The sequence below is a fragment of the Eucyclogobius newberryi genome, unplaced genomic scaffold (assembly GCF_026437365.1).
Source record: "Eucyclogobius newberryi isolate DKJ021-1_F unplaced genomic scaffold, fEucNew1.0.hap1 SCAF_9, whole genome shotgun sequence".
NCBI lineage: Eukaryota > Metazoa > Chordata > Actinopteri > Gobiiformes > Gobiidae > Eucyclogobius > Eucyclogobius newberryi.
In genome coordinates, this window is record NW_027316532.1 from 17,265,882 (window position 1) to 17,286,166 (window position 20,285).

The window sequence follows — 20,285 nt, forward strand, 5'->3', positions numbered from 1 at the left end:
CGCGCCGCGGCTCTCCAGCCACGGCCTAAACTTAAACATGTTTTATAATCTCATTTCTTAATATTTTCAATAAACATTTTCTAACAAATTGTTCCTTGTTCCCAGAGTCACTTACACATGCTCCTCTGATCATCCCAGAGTCACCTACACATGCTCCTCTGATCACCCCAGTGTCACCTACACATGCTCCTCTGATCATCCCAGAGTCACCTACACATGCTCCTCTGTTCACCCCAGTGTCACCTACACATGCTCCTCTGATCACCCCAGAGTCACCTACACATGCTCCTCTGTTCACCCCAGTGTCACCTACACATGCTCCTCTGATCACCCCAGTGTCACCTACACATGCTCCTCTGATCATCCCAGAGTCACCTACACATGCTCCTCTGATCACCCCAGAGTCACCTACACATGCTCCTCTGTTCACCCCAGTGTCACCTACACATGCTCCTCTGATCATCCCAGAGTCACCTACACATGCTCCTCTGATCACCCCAGAGTCACCTACACATGCTCCTCTGATCACCCCAGAGTCACCTACACATGCTCCTCTGTTCACCCCAGTGTCACCTACACATGCTCCTCTGATCATCCCAGAGTCACCTACACATGCTCCTCTGATCACCCCAGAGTCACCTACACATGCTCCTCTGTTCATCCCAGAGTCACCTACACATGCTCCTCTGATCACCCCAGAGTCACCTACACATGCTCCTCTGATCATCCCAGAGTCACCTACACATGCTCCTCTGATCACCCCAGAGTCACCTACACATGCTCCTCTGTTCACCCCAGTGTCACCTACACATGCTCCTCTGTTCATCCCAGAGTCACCTACACATGCTCCTCTGATCATCCCAGAGTCACCTACACATGCTCCTCTGTTCATCCCAGAGTCACCTACACATGCTCCTCTGTTCATCCCAGAGTCACCTACACATGCTCCTCTGATCATCCCAGAGTCACCTACACATGCTCCTCTGATCATCCCAGAGTCACCTACACATGCTCCTCTGTTCACCCCAGAGTCACCTACACATGCTCCTCTGTTCACCCCAGAGTCACCTACACATGCTCCTCTGATCACCCCAGAGTCACCTACACATGCTCCTCTGATCATCCCAGAGTCACCTACACATGCTCCTCTGTTCATCCCAGAGTCACCTACACATGCTCCTCTGTTCACCCCAGAGTCACCTACACATGCTCCTCTGTTCACCCCAGAGTCACCTACACATGCTCCTCTGTTCATCCCAGAGTCACCTACACATGCTCCTCTGATCACCCCAGAGTCACCTACACATGCTCCTCTGATCATCCCAGAGTCACCTACACATGCTCCTCTGATCATCCCAGAGTCACCTACACATGCTCCTCTGATCATCCCAGAGTCACCTACACATGCTCCTCTGTTCATCCCAGAGTCACCTACACATGCTCCTCTGTTCATCCCAGAGTCACCTACACATGCTCCTCTGTTCATCCCAGAGTCACCTACACATGCTCCTCTGATCACCCCAGAGTCACCTACACATGCTCCTCTGATCATCCCAGAGTCACCTACACATGCTCCTCTGTTCACCCCAGAGTCACCTACACATGCTCCTCTGTTCACCCCAGAGTCACCTACACATGCTCCTCTGATCATCCCAGAGTCACCTACACATGCTCCTCTGATCACCCCAGAGTCACCTACACATGCTCCTCTGATCATCCCAGAGTCACCTACACATGCTCCTCTGATCACCCCAGTGTCACCTACACATGCTCCTCTGATCACCCCAGAGTCACCTACACATGCTCCTCTGATCATCCCAGAGTCACCTACACATGCTCCTCTGTTCACCCCAGAGTCACCTACACATGCTCCTCTGATCATCCCAGAGTCACCTACACATGCTCCTCTGTTCATCCCAGAGTCACCTACACATGCTCCTCTGTTCATCCCAGAGTCACCTACACATGCTCCTCTGATCATCCCAGAGTCACCTACACATGCTCCTCTGTTCACCCCAGAGTCACCTACACATGCTCCTCTGATCACCCCAGTGTCACCTACACATGCTCCTCTGTTCACCCCAGAGTCACCTACACATGCTCCTCTGTTCACCCCAGAGTCACCTACACATGCTCCTCTGATCATCCCAGAGTCACCTACACATGCTCCTCTGATCATTCAGTTTGTGCTGGAATGTTGACAAGTCCAAAGAGACTGAAGCATTTATATCTGATCTTCTGCCTTTGTGTTTGAAATCTGATTCTGCATTACTTCCTGTTCCCCATCTGATTTTCTGTTAAGAGAAACGAAACTTACATTTTCATTTCAAAGTAAAAGCTCAGGAGAAAAGAATGTTTGGAGACTGAAAACTATTTTTTAACCATAATCATTCAAAGCAGTGCAAGTTCAGTAATTTATTTACGTTTATGATCAAATAGTTTTCAGACTCCAAACATTCTTTTCTCCTGAGCTTTTACTTTGAAAGGACAGTGTAAGTTTCGTTTCTCTTCAGATACTTTTCATAAACAGAGACCGTGTTCATCTTCTCCAGTCACGCCCAAGGTAAAGACGGGTTTTCACTTTTACTCTTCTACTTAGAAACTATGACTACAACAGAAACAAATTAGACTGTTTTTATGTTCAGTTTGTCCTTAAACGGGAGCTACATTCTGTTCAGGCCTTTTGTAACACACTGTTTTTACGGCGGCTGCCCACGAGTCCGAAGGTTCACGGGTCCGAAATTTCCCCGAAATTTGAAGGTTCATTAGTCCAAAGATGTGAGTCCGCGCAGCAGGCTCTCCTCGCCTCCCTTTGCCCCACACACTGGCTTTAAGACTGTTCTAGTGTTGATGCACTTTTTATGATTAAACTCACGTATTTTCCATAACCGACTTGTTTCTGTGCATAGCCTGAGTTCCTTATCGTATTATTAATGAATGAATTAACTCCGGGAGTAAACTGTTTTCCAGTAGCCGCGGCGCGGTCAAATAGCCCAGTAGTTTCAGGAGCCGCGGCACAAAATAACAGCAGTTTCGGCCGCGCGCCGCGGCTCTGTAGACACTCCTGTCTTTGCGAGCTGAATGTCCTTTTTGACTACCAACCCTACGGTGATCGGATCACGCCTATTTCTATACTTATAATCAAATGAAGGCATAAAGCGGAGGATTCGAGATGTTCCCTTGTTATTTGTACATACACAGTACAACTTGCGGTGCCACCTGTGAGCAGCTGGTCCACTAGACGTTGTGACCGATTTGATCGGTGCTTGTAAGCAGGTTTTCATTTCAGCTTTGCATCTGTGTGTTCAGTTCATTCAAATGATGAAATATATCAGCCAGGTATGCCAGCTTTGCACACCACTCATTAGTTGCAAGCAGCTTTGAGTAATCCGCCCTCTGATTTGTCAGATATACTTTAAGTTTCTCTCGCAGCTCATACACACGGGCCAGTACCTTGCAGCGCGACAACCATCGGACCTCTGTATGGAACAAGATGGCTTCATGCTCCTCTCCCTTTTCCTCACACAAAGATGCAAATATGCAACTTTCAATGGGCGTGTCTTCACAAAGTTCACAATACGCACAACATCATCCAACACAGGAACTAGATCTGCTGGTAAGGTCTTTGCAACAAGGGCCTCACGGTGCAAAAAACAGTGCGTACCAATAACATCTGGGTTACGAAGCCTTTGACACGCCCGACCATGGCTGCTGCTCCATCAGGCTTCATCTGAACCAGGATTCATCAAACTGAATGAAGCTAAATGTGCTGCAGCTGAGTTTGTGATGAAGGACAATGTGAGAACCGGTTTAGAGGAGAGAAAAAGTCATAATATGATGTTTAAGTGAGGGAATCTCGCTCAACCCGAACAACCGCCGATCCTTAGGAGAAAGTGAATACGTTCTTTTATCCATCAAATCTGTCTTTCTTTTCTCCTAAAGCTCTTGAAGGTCACATACAGTCATGAACTCCAACCTGACGAGGGTCCAGCAGAGGGCGCTGTGCCAGGAGCTGGGAGCAGGAGTGAAGCTCACGATGCTCTTCAAAGCCTCCATCCACGGCTTCACCGGAACAGCCTTCCACCAGCGCTGTGACACCCGAGGGCCCACTGTGTCTGTGGGCTACAACGGCACGTGTTCGGAGGCTACACCAGCGCCCCCTTCAGTCAGACTGGAGCATATGTCAACGACCAGAAGGCTTTTCTCTTTACGTTCAAAGAAGTCAAGCTGATCAAATATGCTCCTGTTCACTGCACTTATGCTGTCAGAATGGTCAGTAACAGTGGTCCATATTTTGGTGAAGATTTGATTCTCATGAATGGAGGTACAGCTGTGGTTCACAGTAATCCAGGAAACTACTACAAATTCCCTGCTGCAGAAATGCACGGAAACGACCTGCAGCTGATCGAGTGTGAGGTTTACCAGGTGGAAGGTATCGACAACTAAAGTCTGCTTTTTGTTTTCCCTTGTGGATATAAAGTTAGAGTGCTGTTCTTTGTCTGACACAGAAACCACTGAACTTGAGAAGCCCTGGAGAGCTGTAGTTTGGGAGTCACAGTAAGTACGCCTGTTTTGTTGGATGAGCAGAGTTTGGAGCCGTTTGTTTTCTGTCTATGAGAGAATGATAGGCAAAGCTGCTAGTTTTAAGGTTGATAATAGATATATAAAACATCTAAAGGATATTTCAGGTTAATAACAGCCACATGCTTGTCTGACCTGTACCTGTGACCAGGAAGAGGCTGGAGCTGATGGACAGTGTCAAGACGCACAAGCCTCTGTCCAGCGCCGTGTCCCAGGTGCGAGTGCTGCTTGTGGGGCCAGTGGGAGCAGGAAAGTCCAGCTTCTTCAACTCCATTAACTCTGTGTTCAGAGGTTATGCGACCAGCCAGGCCATGGCAGGCTCCAGCACCACCAGCCTCACCACCCAGGTACTGCACCACCAGGTACTGCACCACACAAATACTAAACCATCCAGGTGAAACCTCCAGGATTATCACAGAACTACAGATCCTACTCCCACAGACGGACAGAGGCTTATCTAGTACGACAGGTCATCCAGTCAGATGAGGAGCGTCCAGGGTTTTTTTTATAGTTCAGTCATCACAGGAGAAGCAGCAGCAGCTTTGAAAAGACAACAGGTAAACTAAACTATTGAATATTGTTGATGGGGAAAATAGGAGGAAGCAGAGGATGGTGCTCAAAGTGCCATACTTCGCCCAGACACAGCTGCTCCTGGGGCAGTGTAACTAAAACTGGGTTTTATTTAGAACTGGGCAGAGCTTCTGTCTGCCCGAAACACAAGCAGGGCTCTAAGGTCGACCAATCAGTCTCTGCTGGAAGTCCCCAAAGCCAGACTCAAACACTGGGGTATTGGGGGGTCCCAGACTCTGGAACAAACTGCCCCTCGACATGAGCCCCCTCGACAGGCTTAAAAAGTATTTATTCAGACTGGAGTTTAACACTCTGTAATGTAATGCCACTTTATTATGTACAGTTTGTTTTAACTTTTATGTTTCGTATTGCCTTGATCTTTATTGTGAAGCACTTGGGTCACTTTGAGTGTTTGATTGAACAGCAGCCGGGCTTAAGGAAGAGGAAGGTTATAGAAGGATCACTGTTATTACACGCTTAAATTTGCACATAAAATCCAAATCTTGATGTTTACGAGCGTGAAAGACACTTCAAGGGCCTTGAACCCACCACTAAACCTGTTGTTTGGTCATTTGCGTTTACCTGAAACAAATTATAGCCAATTTTATTGGGATTTTAAATAGGCCAATTTATTTATATTTGTGAAAAACCTTTTTTTAAATCCTAATGAAAATGTGCAAAAAATATTTAAAATTAGAATGTTTTATGTTACTTTTAAAGAAAGAAATGATTGCAATTGATCTGGTTTAATCACAATTCAAATGTGTGATTCATCAATTGACAGCACTAGTTTTATTTCGTACACTGATTTTGAGGTCAGTGGGCGAAACGCCCGAGGTTTAGGAGAAGTTTGTTAAAGTTCGAGGTACGCAAAATTGCTGACTCAGTGTTTTTATTTTCAAATGAAGATGGCGGCCATAGGGTTAGTCTTGGGGCGTGGCCACAATAATATTTTCTTTTGTCCTCATGAGAGGAATGCGTGTCCCAAATTTTGTAGCTCTACGCCAAAGTTGACGTCGGGGAATCTCCGCAATGTATTTTGACTTTTGTTGAAGGCGATTTTTGTTGAATTTATAATGCAAAAAAGCCAGACAAAACTATATTTTTTCGCAGATTCTGAATTTGGGCACAGTTTGGTGAGTTTTGCACATGTTTGGGGGGTCAAATTAGAGCTCAAAAAGCAGAAGAAAGTAGAATTAAAAAAAAATAATAATAATAATTTGAGAAAAAACAATATAGCCGTTTCCACTACAACCACATCAAATCATGTATAATTATTATTATACATGATTTGAAAGCTCCGAGCCTTGCCCATGCCACCGTGGGGTGGAATTTAGCTTACTTAATTTAGCGCTCGTCACTCCCCATTCCGTCGGTTCATGCCTGCAGCATGGACTCTCGAGTACAGCACGATGCCAAGAGTGCTTTGAGTGTTTTTCGAGCAATGCAGCGCTTCGCCGCGGCCGCCGCTGCCACTCAGGAGTAAGTATGCTTGATCAATGCCTTCGGCATGGGCGTATTCACCGGTTGTGCCAGGGGCAACTTGGTTCAGCCCACATGTTCGGTATCATGTTTGGTTGAACAGTTGCCTTCGACAGCGTTGCAGGACCAATAGGCCCTACGCCCTGCTGGGGCTCGGGCCTCAACACATTCCAAAAATAAGAAGGACACAGGAGGCAGTATTATACTCGCGCAAGGAGAGAATGTTGGAGAGGTCTTATTCAGCCCGTCGCAAACCATCTCTGAGCTCTCTCTGCATCGCTCCTCAGTTTTATTGATTGTGAGTTTAACAGTCCAGGGTCAAAAGTTCACAAGACACTCCACACATGTGGTTGATGGTCCCAAGATAAACACACACAAAGTCCTTGTCTGGACATTAACATCGGCTTCTTATCATGGCAAGGTTTTAACAGCATATATCTTTTGCCCAAACTTGATTTAATGTCTCAACAGAAGGATCCGCTCTGACAATCTTTTACTGCAATGACCAATACAAAAACACTTAAACGTGGTTATACTTTTATGGTTATATATTGATACAAATGATACAACCTATTTTGTTCCATCACTCTAGAATAGTGCAACATTTTTTGACTTTCGTCAATGTTCACTGGGTAAAAAATAGGGGGGTTGGTCCTGAGAAGAAGAAGAAGAATAAAGAAAGAAAGAGAGGGTTATAATGGTCAAGGCGAGGCAAGTTTATTTGTAGAGCACATTTCATCCAGAAGGCAATTCAAAGTGCTTCACACAACAGGAAAAAGTGCATTCAAAGAAATCACAGAAATTCACAAAACAGTTTAAGAAATAAAAGAGAAGTGCAAAGAACATCCTTTCAGTTATATGCACAGCTAAACAAAACTGTTTTTAGTTTAGATTTGAACATTGTCAGAGTAGAAGCCTGTCTCACATCTTCAGGAAAACTGTTCCAGATTTTAGCTGCATAAAACTGAAGACCGTGGCGCGGTCAAATGGCCCAGCAGTTTCAGGAACCGCGGCACTGCCATATAGCCTCATGGCTAACTCTAACCCTAACTCTAACCTTAACCCTAACCCTGACCCTAACTCTAACCCTAACCTTAACCCTAACTCTAACCCTAACCCTAACCCTAACCCTAACCCTGACCCTAACCCTAAACCTAACCTTAACCCTAACTCTAACCCTAACCTTAACCCTAACTCTAACCCTAACCCTAACCCTGACCCTAACTCTAAACCTAACCTTAACCCTAACTCTAACCCTAACCTTAACCCTAACTCTAACCCTAACCCTAACCCTGACCCTAACCCTAACTCTAACTCTAACTCTAACCCTAACCCTAACTCTAACTCTAACTCTAACTCTAACTCTAACCCTAACCTTAACCTTAACCTTAACCTTAACCCTAACCCTAACCCTAACTCTAACCCTAACCTTAACTCTAACCCTAACCCTAACCCTGACCCTAACTCTAACCCTAACCTTAACCCAGCGCGGTCTAAAACGGCGCGGTCAAATCGCGCCATGACAGTTTACTGTTTACAAGTGAAAATTTGCATGCTGCGCGCTGATTGGTCGACGAAATTTATGTGCTTGGCTCCGATTGGCTGCCGAGCCCTGGTCCGTAGTATTCCGAAGCTACGCGTTTCCCGAAGCTCCACGTTTTTTCGCGCACTTTGACAGAATTTCATCGAAACCTCATTGAATTGACGGAGATCGCCGAAACTAGGTAAGGCGCGCTGGAATTGCACAAGGTTATTTTTATCTGTCAATTGACAATAACGTTGACGATTTCCATTCTGGTCCCAAATGTTTATTGGGCACCTGTTCACCAGATCACCGACCGTGCGATCGCCGTAGTGTAACTTTTCTGCTCGTGCCGCCCACGGCGACAATATGATCACACTCCGCCACAATAGGAGCGGCGTATGGCGTAAATTAAGAGAACGCAGAGTACTGTCTAGCGTAGATTACGTATAACGTCAGACGGCGCAAAAAGCGCCGCTTTATTTAGTAAAAGAGTCGGAAAATACGGTGCGATACGCCGCTCCTAAGTGCAGAGTATGATTATAATTTTGGCCTTCCGTAGTCGGTCCGCGCGCCATAGGCCTATCTAAAAGCCTGGCTGTTGGTAAACAATCTTTTCAAGGACTTTTTCCCCAAAATGGCAGATTAGAGATGGGCCGGTAATGACTACTGCAGCATCAAGACTGCTCTTCTTTAGGAGAGGCTTTATGACCGCAGTTTTCAAAGACATTGGGAATGTTCCAGATTGAAGCGACATGTTAACTATGTGAGTGAGTGGTGCTAACAAACTGTTCAGCACAGATTTTAGAAATCTGGAGGCTCACACATCGAGGCAGCATGTAGATGAACTCAGACTGATGATGATCACATGGACAGTTTTGTCAGTTACAGGTGCAAAGTGAGTCAGCTCTAAGTGTCTAGGTGGTTTTAGGGTAATTTTTTGCATTGTGGGATTTATAGCATTTTTAATGCCCTGAACTTTGTCATTAAAGAATAATGCAAACTCATTACACTTGGATGTGGAAATGAGTTCTAACGGCAGCTGAGCTGGAGGGTTTGTTCATCTGTTACTGTGGCATGCGTAACCTTGATGGAGTATTTGACCTGTTTTGCATGTTTTGGGTGGATGGAGGAACCCCAACCGCACAGAAAGACCCAATCTGGACAGCCATTGGCAAATAAACAGTGAGGGTGCCAAGTGGTGATGAAGACAGAAAACTGTTCTCTCTCATCCTCTGCCAACAGTTCCGCACGTACTCTGTGAAAGCTGGACGTAATGGAAAGCCGCTGCCAATCATCCTGTGTGACACCATGGGATTGGAGGACAGCACGGGGGTGGGACTTGATATTGATGACATCAACAGCATCCTCAAAGGCCACATGCCGGACGGTCACCAGGTAAAACTCTTTCTCTTCTTAGTCAAACATGTCGTACATGACCTAAGCAGCTCTCCTCTGGACTCAGTTCAACTCGTCTGTTCCTCTGCACTCAGAGTCCCACGGCTACCGTAAGTCTCCAGAGCTGAAGGACAAGATCCACTGTGTGGTCTATGTCCTGGACTCCTCTAAGATCTCCATCATGCCCGAGAAGCTGGAGGCCAAGCTCAACGCTGTGCGCAGAAAAGCCAACCTGCTCGGTCAGTGCACGGCCCCTTGTGTCCATGTGCTCAGTGTAAAAGGCTCTAAATGTAAAGTGTGGCTGTGCAGGGATCCCTCAGCTGGCTCTGGTCACCAAAGTGGACGAAGCCTGTCCATTAGTGAAGGACGACCTGACCAATGTCTACAAGAGCGGATACCTCAGGGATCTGGTAAGAAGTCTTTTTCACACTGAAAATTTATGTTTGATCTCTCTAATATGTCATCATCTGATGTCACTGCTGGATTTGTCAGTGACAAACTCATTGTAATCATTTCCTCCTCCTTTCTATCGCTGTGGGTTTTTTGCTTAAAATCCGGCAGTGACAGAGAGAGGACATGTCGAAGACTTAGGACATGTTGAAGACTTAGGACATGTTGAAGACTTAGGACATGTTGAAGACTTAGGACATGTTGAAGACTTAGGACATGTTGAAGACTTAGGACATGTTGAAGACTTAGGACATGTTAATGATTGATCCCATATCCAGGCTGGAATATGTTTGGTGTGTTTATGTGCTGATCAGTGTCTATGAATATGGAGAAACTATAAACAGTGAGAGAAACCCAGTGTTGTCTCCACTCTGCTCCCTAGTGTGCATGTACAGTCATGTACAGGGCCCAGATAAACCAAACCGAAGGGGCAATGAGGCCCCCACACAGACGAGGTCTTCTTAAAAGTGGAATGGACGATTTTTTTCAGCAAATTTTTTATCATATTTCCCTGTGGCGTGGATAAATCATTTGTCCTGCCACGTATCAATCATAAAACGCACCTACCGCTCACCTGCAGCCGCGTGCGGTTCGTCCCCACGTTTCCGCGTGCCTAAACGCATGGATCTATCATGATATAGTTAGATGCGCTACGTTGCGCTAATAAACAAATGCACGTGTGTGTTGTATCAGTCCGCACGGGGGAGTGCGCATGCGCACTGCCGCCTGCGTTCTCAAATCACCGAAAAATCGTCCATTGCGCCTTTAACTCTTGTGTCCTCAGTTTCAGGAGGCCAGTACTCGCCTGGGCCTGCCCTTGTCCTGTGTGCTCCCTCTGAAGAACTACAGTGAGGAGCTGGAGCTGCAGCTGCCTGTGGACCTCCTGCTGCTCTCCGCTCTGCAGCAGATGCTCCGCTTCACAGACGACTACTTTGATGACGTCAGCGACCGCCTCGCCTTCTCTGACATTAAGTAACTGTCAGTAGAAAGTGCACTCCAAAACAGATTTTACATGTTCCATACAACATACAAGTCTGGTTATAAATATGCACCTGACCATCTCTGACACGGCACAAGAACTCATGAAACCAACTTTCAGAACAGCTTCAGAAGCGACTGAGACCTGAACACTCCCATTACTCATAAATATAGATTACTTCCACTACTTTTACTGCACGAGTAACATTATGATCAGTACTTGTAAAATATACGTTTCTTGACCACCCACCAGTGCAGACGTGTTCTTTGAGTCTGCAGAACATGACATCACCGTTCAGCTTTACATCGACAGAGAATCACACAGTTTGAGCTTGAGTTTATTAAGATGAAGTCTGTTTGTTTCAATGATCAGATAATACAATAAACATGTGACTTCTTGCAATATTAAAACAAAAGAATAAATTGGCTATTGTCCTTTTTTAAACAACAATCATTAGTTTAAAATATATTTTAAAAAGTTCTGTGCTCAAGGAAACGTTACGCGCACATGGCAAAGGTGTGAGGTTAGTATAAAAACACGCTCTTTCACAGCCAATGACACATTAGTCCTCTGAAAACAACAAACAATTTAACAAATAAAAGGTATAAAACGTCCCGATAAACAACATTAATGGAGTTCAGTGGTGAGATTCCAAATATTGGATTTTGGAAGTCAAAAAATAAAAAAAAATAAGAATTGTAGGTTTTAAAAATTTGTCGTGCCTCAAAACACAGTTTTTAATTTTGAAAAATCGTCCATCCATGAGTCGGGTGTTAGTTTTTTTTTCATCCCACGATCTTAATGAGCAACTTAAAGGCCAGAATTACGGGTGCCCTGAGAGGCCAGCGCCACAAAAATGTTTTTCAAAATTAGGTGCTACATTTTTAAACTTTAAAATCAGTTTCCTCCATTTGAACTTGCAGGTGTTCACCACTGAGCGAAAAATGAGAAAAAGCCAACTGACAAAAACAAACGAACGATAAGATTAATGTGGAGACTTTGTGGATCTAATTAGTAACAAACATAACCAGTTTCAGCATTTGTTGATTGTTGAATGTCCCATCGGCCTCGCTCCTCCTCCGCTGACCGTCTTCTCCTTCAGTGACCGCTCGGAACAACCTGGACGGAGAAGCGGACGGCCAAGGCGCGTTCTCCAGGGTTTTAAAACACTTTTACAAAGCTTAGGCCTCAGGAGGAGAGAGGAGGAGGAGGAGGAGAGAGGAGGAGGAGAGAGGAGGAGGAGGAGAGAAAACGCAATAAAGTCGCAGTGTCTGGATTTTTTGAAGGGAAATGAGTCGCTTGTCGAGGTCATTTTAAATACTTTTAATCACAGATGTTGTGCTTGATATAAATAGTTTTTGGTGCATGAGAATCTAATTTTGAAAAAAAAAAATAAACACAATTGTATTTTTCAAACGGGGACAAACAAGCGAGTTATTATCGCTTCAAAACCAAAAAGAAAAGGTCATTTGTGCAGAATTTAAGACCCTAAAATCAAAAAGGCAACTTCAGGCTCCATTTTAAAAACTTCAAAAAAACACTCAGAGTCCAACTGTGATGTCAATTCCAGAGAATCCAGTTTGAAATAAAAGTCACGTTTAACAAAGATCAAGGGCCGAGAATCAAAAAAATACAAAGTTTCTCTCACTGTCTTTTCATTCTAAAAGTAGAAGAGGAGAGAGGCTAAAAGGCTAAAAGTAGGAGAGGAGAGAGGAGGAGAGAGGAGAGGAAGAGGAGGAGAAGAGAGGAGGAGGAAGAGGAGAGAGAGGAGGAGGAGCGACTGAAAATGTGTCTGTCTCACATTCTTTTCATTCTCGGCCTTTAGAACTTTCATGCTCGGCTAAAAGTGAAAATATAAACGTCATATTCAGTCTTAAATAATAAAACTGAATGAAAAGTTCACAAATGAAAGTTTTGGCCCAAAACATGGAACTAAAAGCAGAAAAAGGAGACGTTTTTCGCTCGTTTGTCGATTCTACAACAGATTTATGGAGGGTAAAAAAGTGGAAGCGGTGAAAGTGAAATAACAGAACATTTTGGCTGAATAAAAAAAAAAAAAAAAGCTTAAAATGTAACGTTTTTGAGTTTTTCTTCACTCGGAAAACCTCACATTTTGTTTCCTTTAAACTAGAACTGCAACGAGTCGTAACGTAAGTCATTAAGAATGTGAGGATTGTTTGTACAATGGAATAAACTGACTCGAAAACACAAGCAAAACGACCTTTCATCTCTAACACAGCAGCATTGTTAAACCAGAATGGCAAAAAGAGAATAGATTATTTCAGATTTCCATAAATAATACACTTCATTTATGATATTTGCTGATTAGAAGCTTCAGTCGCCACAATTCCACCTTTTATTTGGTCAAAAATGTATTTCAAAGGTCTCGATGTTCGGCAGAAATAACGGCAAGTCGCAGCCCGAATTTAAACTAAAACGATAAAGAGATAAAACGTCCCAACGGTAGTTAAAGCTGCGCCGTGTCACTTCTGCCGACCACTCGTCTCCACGGCGACGTCACACAGCGCGGCATGAAACATCTCCACCTGGACCGGGCGGAGTCACAGGTGAGAATCCTGAACAGGTACATACAGGTTTTGAATTGGATTATTTTAGGCCTTCTTAACCATAATTTAAGTGTTTCGCCTTCTCATTTTCCCTGTGGAAGTTGTTTTTAGAGTGATTTACGCACGATAATATGTCATTTTGATTCTTCTGCGGACATTTACCCTATATTTCTCTTATTTTCTTAAACAGGCCCGGCGACTTTTATTTTATTATTCTACTTTTTACTCGTTTTACATGAATATTGCGATTCAAAATATCCAAAAAGCTTGACATAACGAGCGTTGCGTGTCGTGGGTCAGAACAACACGAGCAAAAAGAGTTTGAGAAAAGTTTGTTTTAGATTTAGATACATTTTGAGCCTTTTTTCTTTCTTTTTCTTTGTGTATTGTTAGTTTGCTGTCGTTTTGTCACACGAGTTAAAACATGAGGAAGTTTCGTGATAAAACCTGCTCGTTTAGTTTGTCTAGAACTAAAAAAATTAACTAAAGATGTCGTAATGCCACACTGCGGAACATTCCGGACAAAGCTATCTTCACGCAGACGAAGCTGGCGGCGATGGAAGTTACGCAGAGCAGCTTTAAAACTTGAATGTCGAGCGTTTTGAACCGCTCCAGTGTTCGTAATACAACCTTTTTAAAAAAACTTTGACATATTTACACTTTTGTCACTTGGCGTCACGAACAGTGCTTTTTACCACGACGGCGGCGACGACGACGACGACGACGGGAAAACTTGGATCCCGTCCAAAAGTCCCAGGTCACTACGAAACATCTTCTTTTTTAATCCCTCAATAGTATTTTTGGAGTTGAACTTGAGTCTTGTAACGACCGCGGTGGAAGAAGTACTCGACGACACCAAAGAACCAAGTAAAAGTATCAAAGTGCAGCTAAAATAACGCACTTTTACACTCACTTTTAAACACATTTCTTATTTTTCTGGTGAATTCTACGATTATGTTGTTGTTCGCTCGCATTAACGTGCCAAAGTCAAAGCCAAAAAACCCAAATGAAATCGTGTACGTTTCAGTCCAGGTCAAATCATTTCATAAAGTGAAACGTGTCGACTGTAAAATGTACTTTGGAGTGGCTAAAATGTACTTTAACATGGCGAATATGTACTTTAAAGTGGCTAAAATGTACTTTAAATTGGCTGAAATGTACTTTAAAGTGGCTAAAATGTACTTTAAATTGGCTAAAATGTACTTTAAATTGGCTGTACCTGATGTTTTTCAGGTCAAACTGAACATAACGAGATCTAAACTCAAGGAACTCGTCCGAACATTTTTATGACGCGACGACCAGTTCAAAAATACATCAATATATATTTTCTGGTGGATTTAGTCGTCAACGTGATATTTTTATCAACTTGAAGTAGATTTAAGCTTTATAAGAACTAGTTTAACTAGTCTTTTTAAAAATCTGGATCAGAGTGAGAATGTGCATTGACCAGCGAGGTCCTGCAGGGGGAGCTCTATCGCTAAAGTTACTTACTTTAAAATTAAAACTATTTCTGTTTTTCACGTTTGTCGAACAGTCAAAAGCAGGTACAGCGCCTTTAAGCACAGTACTTTTACTTTAGTACTTTACTGCTCGTCATAACAACAACAAAACAACACAAATAAAAGTGACGAGATCCTGCAGTAGCGATGTGTGACCACTGGGCGGGGCTGCAGTAGCGACGTGTGACCACTGGGCGGGGCTGCAGTTCAAGCTAAACGGCTTCAAACTCCCTTGTTTCGTTTTGGCTTTTTCTTTTGGCCTTGAAGAGACGACAGAGACGCGGCGCTGTCCATGGAGTCTGTAGCGTCCTGTCGCCGGTGACGGGGTCGTGGAAGGTCGCGGGGAGGTCGTGAGGGGGTCGTCTGGAGGTCCTGGGGGTTACGCTGGCCTGTCTTTCGGAGAGGACGGGATCTGGGAGGAGGAGGGGGAGGAGGACGGAGGCGTGGCCGAGGAGGATGACTTGAGAGAGCTCAGAGTTTTGCTGAACCATGAGTTTTTGGCGGCTTGGACTTCGCTCATCAGGACTCCTCTCTGATGCTCCAGCTCCTGCACAGACACCAGCAGAAATCTTAGTATTTCAAATGTACTGCAGTACTCTGAGTCATTTTTGAGACCGTTGTACTTTTACTCGAGTAGTGGACTTCAGTGCCCGCCTCTGCCTCGTCGCGCTAAAGCTAACGCTAGTGTCCGGACGTCCCGCTTCCCCGAGGCTTTTACCTGGATGCGACACTTGGCTTCCACCAGCTGCAGTTTGGTCTGAGCCAGCTCCAGCTCCAGGTGCCGCAGCTGCTCCTTCAGCCCGTCCTGCTCCTCGTCCGCGGGCTCCGTGTGGGGCCCGTCCTGCCTGGGCGAGCTCGGCTGGAGCGGGTCTGTGGAGCTGAAGAGGCCCCTGCAGCGCTCGCAGCCCGACACCTTACTCTGGAACACACGGGCAAAGAGCGCACCATAAACCCTCACTCTGGAACACACGGGGCAAAGAGCGCACCATAAACCCTCACTCTGGAACACACGGGGCAAAGAGCGCACCATAAACCCTCACTCTGGAACACACGGGGCAAAGAGCGCACCATAAACCCTTACTCTGGAACACACGGGGCAAAGAGCGCGCCATAAACCCTCACTCTGGAACACACGGGGCAAAGAGCGCACCATAAACCCTCACTCTGGAACACACGGGGCAAAGAGCACACCATAAACCCTCACTCTGGAACACACGGGGCAAAGAGCGCACCATAAACCCTCACTCTGGAACACACGGGGCAAAGAGCGCGCCATAAACCCTCACTCTGGAACACACGGGGCAAAGAGCGCACCATAAACCCTCACTCTGGATCACTCTGGAACACACGGGGCAAAGAGCGCGCCATAAACCCTTACTCTGGAACACACGGGGCAAAGAGCGCACCATAAACCCTCACTCTGGAACACACGGGGCAAAGAGCGCACCATAAACCCTCACTCTGGAACACACGGGGCAAAGAGCGCACCATAAACCCTCACTCTGGAACACACGGGGCAAAGAGCGCACCATAAACCCTTACTACCCTAAATCCTGTCTTAGTTTTGTGCTTTGGTCCTGAACCTTCAGTCCTGTTCTCACCCGGACCATGTCCCGCTCGTCTTTGGCCGCCGCCTGGTGCTTCTCCAGCCGCGTGCTGAGCTGAGAGCAGATCTGAAACACACATGCACAGCTTTGAGCTTTGTTTTGACATGATCACCGTCACGTGATCATTGTCACGTGATCATTGTCACGTGATCATTGTCATGTGATCACCTGTTTGTACTCAGCGATGATGGCCGTGGTCTTCTTGATCTCAGACTCGGCCTTTTCCAGCTCTCGTCTGAACACTTCTTTGATCTGAAACATAATTGGATGTGATCAGAGGGAGATAACGAGGCGCTGGTGTCTTCAGAAGAGGAGGATCTTAAAGAGGAGGATCTTTCATTAGAGGAGGATGTTTCATTAGAGAAGGATCTTTCAGAAGAGGAGGATCTTTCAGAAGAGGAGGAGCTTTCATTAGAGGAGGAGCTTCACCTGAGCCGTCTCGTCCTCGTGTCGTCTCTTGTCCTCCTCCGTCTCCACCAGCCTCTGCTTTGTGCTCAGGAGCTCTTTGTTCAGCACGTCGGCCTTGTCCTCCGCCTTCACAACAAATGAACAAACATCACACTTTTGTCACTCCAGTGCTCCGCCCCTCAGTGCTCCGCCCCTCAGTGCTATGCCCCTCAGTGCTCCGTCCCTCAGTGCTCCGCCCCTCAGTGCTATGCCCCTCAGTGCTCCGCCCCTCAGTGCTCCGCCCCTCAGTGCTATGCCCCTCAGTGCTATGCCCCTCAGTGCTATGCCCCTCAGTGCTATGCCCCTCAGTGCTCCGCCCCTCAGTGCTATGCCCCTCAGCGCTCCGCCCCTCAGTGCTCCGCCCCTCAGTGCTCCGCCCCTCAGTGCTATGCCCCTCAGTGCTCCGCCCCTCAGTGCTATGCCCCTCAGTGCTCCGCCCCTCAGTGCTATGCCCCTCAGCGCTCCGCCCCTCAGCGCTCCGCCCCTCAGTGCTATGCCCCTCAGTGCTATGCCCCTCAGTGCTATGCCCCTCTGTGCTATGCCCCTCAGTGCTCCGCCCCTCAGTGCTATGCCCCTCAGCGCTCCGCCCCTCAGTGCTCCGCCCCTCAGCGCTCCGCCCCTCAGTGCTCCGCCCCTCAGTGCTCCGCCCCTCAGCGCTCCGCCCCTCAGTGCTCCGCCCCTCAGTGCTATGCCCCTCAGTGCTCCGCCCCTCAGTGCTATGCCACTCAGTGCTCCGCCCCTCAGTGCTATGCCCCTCAGTGCTCCGCCCCTCAGTGCTCCGCCCCTCGAGGGAGTGGCCCACCAGACAAGAGCTGTCTGAGCCCGGCGTCAGAAGCATGCTGATGTGTTGTGTGTGTGTGTGTACGTGTGTACGTGTGTGTGCATGTGTGTAGTGTGTGTGTGCATCTCTGTGTGTGTGCATGTGCGCGTATGTGTGTGCGTGTGTGTGTGCATGTGCGCGTGCGTGTATGTGTGTGCATGAGTGTGTGCATGTGCGTGTATGTGTGTGCGTGTGTGTGTGCATGTGCGCGTGTGCGTGTATGTGTGTGCATGAGTGTGTGCATGTGCATGTGTGCTGCTGACCTGGTCGAGGTCACTCCGCAGGGCGATCTTGCTAGTGACCAGCTCATGGGCCAGATCATCGTTCTCCTGCTCCAGCCTCATGCTGGCCTCCTGCAGACGACGGTTCTCCCTCTGAAACACAAACAACACACACCCACACACACACCGACACACACACCGACACACACACACACACACACACACACACACACACACACACACACACACACACACACACACACACACTGGTTTAGACCTGGTTTAGTCCTGCTTTTAGATAGTGAATATTTATAATTAACTGCATTATTTAAACTTGTTTTTTTGACAAAAGTCTTTTCGTGTTTGTTTCTTTTAGAGTCTGTTTAGTCCAGAGATTATTTTAACCCTTCGGGGTCGACGCCCGCACCGGTGCGTTTTGAAACATGGTCGGCTTTAGGACCGCGCAGCATGAAAACTGAGTGACGTAGACAGCTGCTGTAGGCGGATACCTGACGCTACGTCTGAGTGTTTTTTTATGCGAATCCATCCATTAAAACCAAAGTTATGATCATTTCAATTCCATTAAAAATGTGCGGAAAAATATGCGCTCTTTTCTGCGCACGTTGCATTTCTTATAATAACTTTGTCGTCTTTTGAGATAAAAACGAAACGGAAAAAAACATTAGCTTATGCTAACCCGGATGTTCAGGATGCACACGAGGGATGCAAACATTAGTCACATGACAAATAGTCAAAGAGGAAGAACGAACGAGGGGAATCATGCTGTTTTTGAGTAGTTTTGGAGAGTTTTAGTATTTCAAGTATTTCATTGTCAGTAATATAGTTGTTGTGAAGCAAAATGAGGGGCACACTTCATGTTGATCAAGTTTAGTCCTGCTTTAGTCCTGCTTTAGTCCTGGTTTAGTCCTGGTTTAGTCCTTGTTTAGACCTGCTTTAGTCCTGGTTTAGTCCTGGTTTAGACCTGGTTTAGACCTGCTTTAGTCCTGGTTTAGTCCTGGTTTAGACCTGCTTTAGTCCTGCTTTAGTCCTGGTTTAGTCCTGGTTTAGTCCTGGTTTAGACCTGCTTTAGTCCTGGTTTAGTCCTGGTTTAGACCTGGTTTAGACCTGCTTTAGTCCTGGTTTAGACCTGCTTTAGACCTGCTTTAGTCCTGGTTTAGACCTGATTTAGTCCTGGTTTAGACCTGATTAAGACCTGGTTTAGTCCTGGGTTAGTCCTGGTTTAGTCCTGGGTTAGTCCTGGGTTGGACCTGGTTTAGAGTTCCTTCTGAACATCACTCACATGGAAGTGCAAGGCCTGTGATGTGGCTCTCTGTGTCATTTTGGACAGAAACTGTTTTGAGAAGTAGCACAAATAGAAAAACGCCTGAGGATTTACCTACTTTTTATTGTAAATAGTGGTTTATTGCTTGTATATATCACAAGAATACTTTTATATGTTCATATTTGCACCTTGTGGTTCAGTTTGAACCTTTTTAATCGCTTGGTTGAGCATGTTTGAGCGTTTTACAATGAAAAAAACATAATTTTTCTAGACAGACTTTGTGTTTTCTGTGTGTGTTTAAGTCCAGTATGTTGAAATAGTATGTCAAAGTGAAAAACTAACTAACTGATCATATAGGTGAGGTTTTGCTGAAAAAAAAGATACCCAATATTGGTCTGGTAAACATTTCTTAATGTAGTAGATCAGGGCAAAATTGAAGGTACCCAAAAACGGCCAAAAAAGCTCCGGACCCCGAAGGGTGTTAATAGTTGATTAATCTCGATCATTAATTGCTCCAGTTGAAATGAGCCTTGTCCCTTTACTGACCCCTAGTGGTGACTCTTGTCCTATCGCCTCGTTTGTGAGAAGAAAGAACGAGACAAAGATAAAAGAGATAAAAGAAGATAAAAGAAGAAAGCCCCTGACGGACGTCCCACTTTCACAAAGACGTTCAGAAATAACTCGAACTCAATAAAAAGGATAAAAATAAGTGCAGTAAAAATAGTTGTCTTTTCGTCGTTCTGCTGAGGCTTTTGTGCTCACGATGAACCATAAAACACTGATAATATACGATTTATATATATTTAAACACGCTCACGCTGCTCCAAAACTTTGTACTATTATGTATTTATCTGTTTTAT

The 20,285-nt window shown here is 45.7% G+C and overlaps 3 protein-coding genes across 5 annotated transcripts in view; 1 reads left to right on the forward strand and 2 right to left on the reverse strand.

Moving 5' to 3' along the window:
* The window catches only part of LOC140353630 (ubiquitin-ribosomal protein eL40 fusion protein), a 287,808-nt gene that overhangs the window by 100,384 nt on the left and 167,139 nt on the right, over positions 1 to 20,285 (reverse strand). The window lies entirely within an intron of this gene.
* On the forward strand, positions 3,946 to 11,207 carry LOC140353624 (interferon-induced protein 44-like). The gene is given in 8 exon segments (XM_072438274.1): positions 3,946 to 4,130; positions 4,133 to 4,432; positions 4,509 to 4,557; positions 4,733 to 4,928; positions 9,401 to 9,553; positions 9,621 to 9,792; positions 9,863 to 9,963; positions 10,788 to 11,207. Coding segments are annotated over 8 exon segments (1,329 nt in total). The 5' UTR covers positions 3,946 to 3,964; the 3' UTR covers positions 10,980 to 11,207.
* The window catches only part of rabgap1l (RAB GTPase activating protein 1-like), a 151,155-nt gene continuing 146,039 nt past the window's right edge, over positions 15,170 to 20,285 (reverse strand). For 2 of the 3 annotated variants that reach the window (XM_072438273.1, XM_072438272.1), the window contains 6 exons: positions 18,186 to 18,296; positions 17,085 to 17,189; positions 16,824 to 16,907; positions 16,650 to 16,721; positions 15,767 to 15,967; positions 15,182 to 15,595 (listed from right to left, as the gene is read on the reverse strand). In XM_072438273.1, the coding sequence (XP_072294374.1) occupies positions 15,428 to 15,595; positions 15,767 to 15,967; positions 16,650 to 16,721; positions 16,824 to 16,907; positions 17,085 to 17,189; positions 18,186 to 18,296 (741 nt within the window). In that variant the 3' untranslated portion in view covers positions 15,182 to 15,427. Of the gene's footprint in view, positions 15,596 to 15,766; positions 15,968 to 16,649; positions 16,722 to 16,823; positions 16,908 to 17,084; positions 17,190 to 18,185; positions 18,297 to 20,285 lie in introns of all 3 variants that reach the window. The other variant, XM_072438271.1, reaches the window with a different exon arrangement.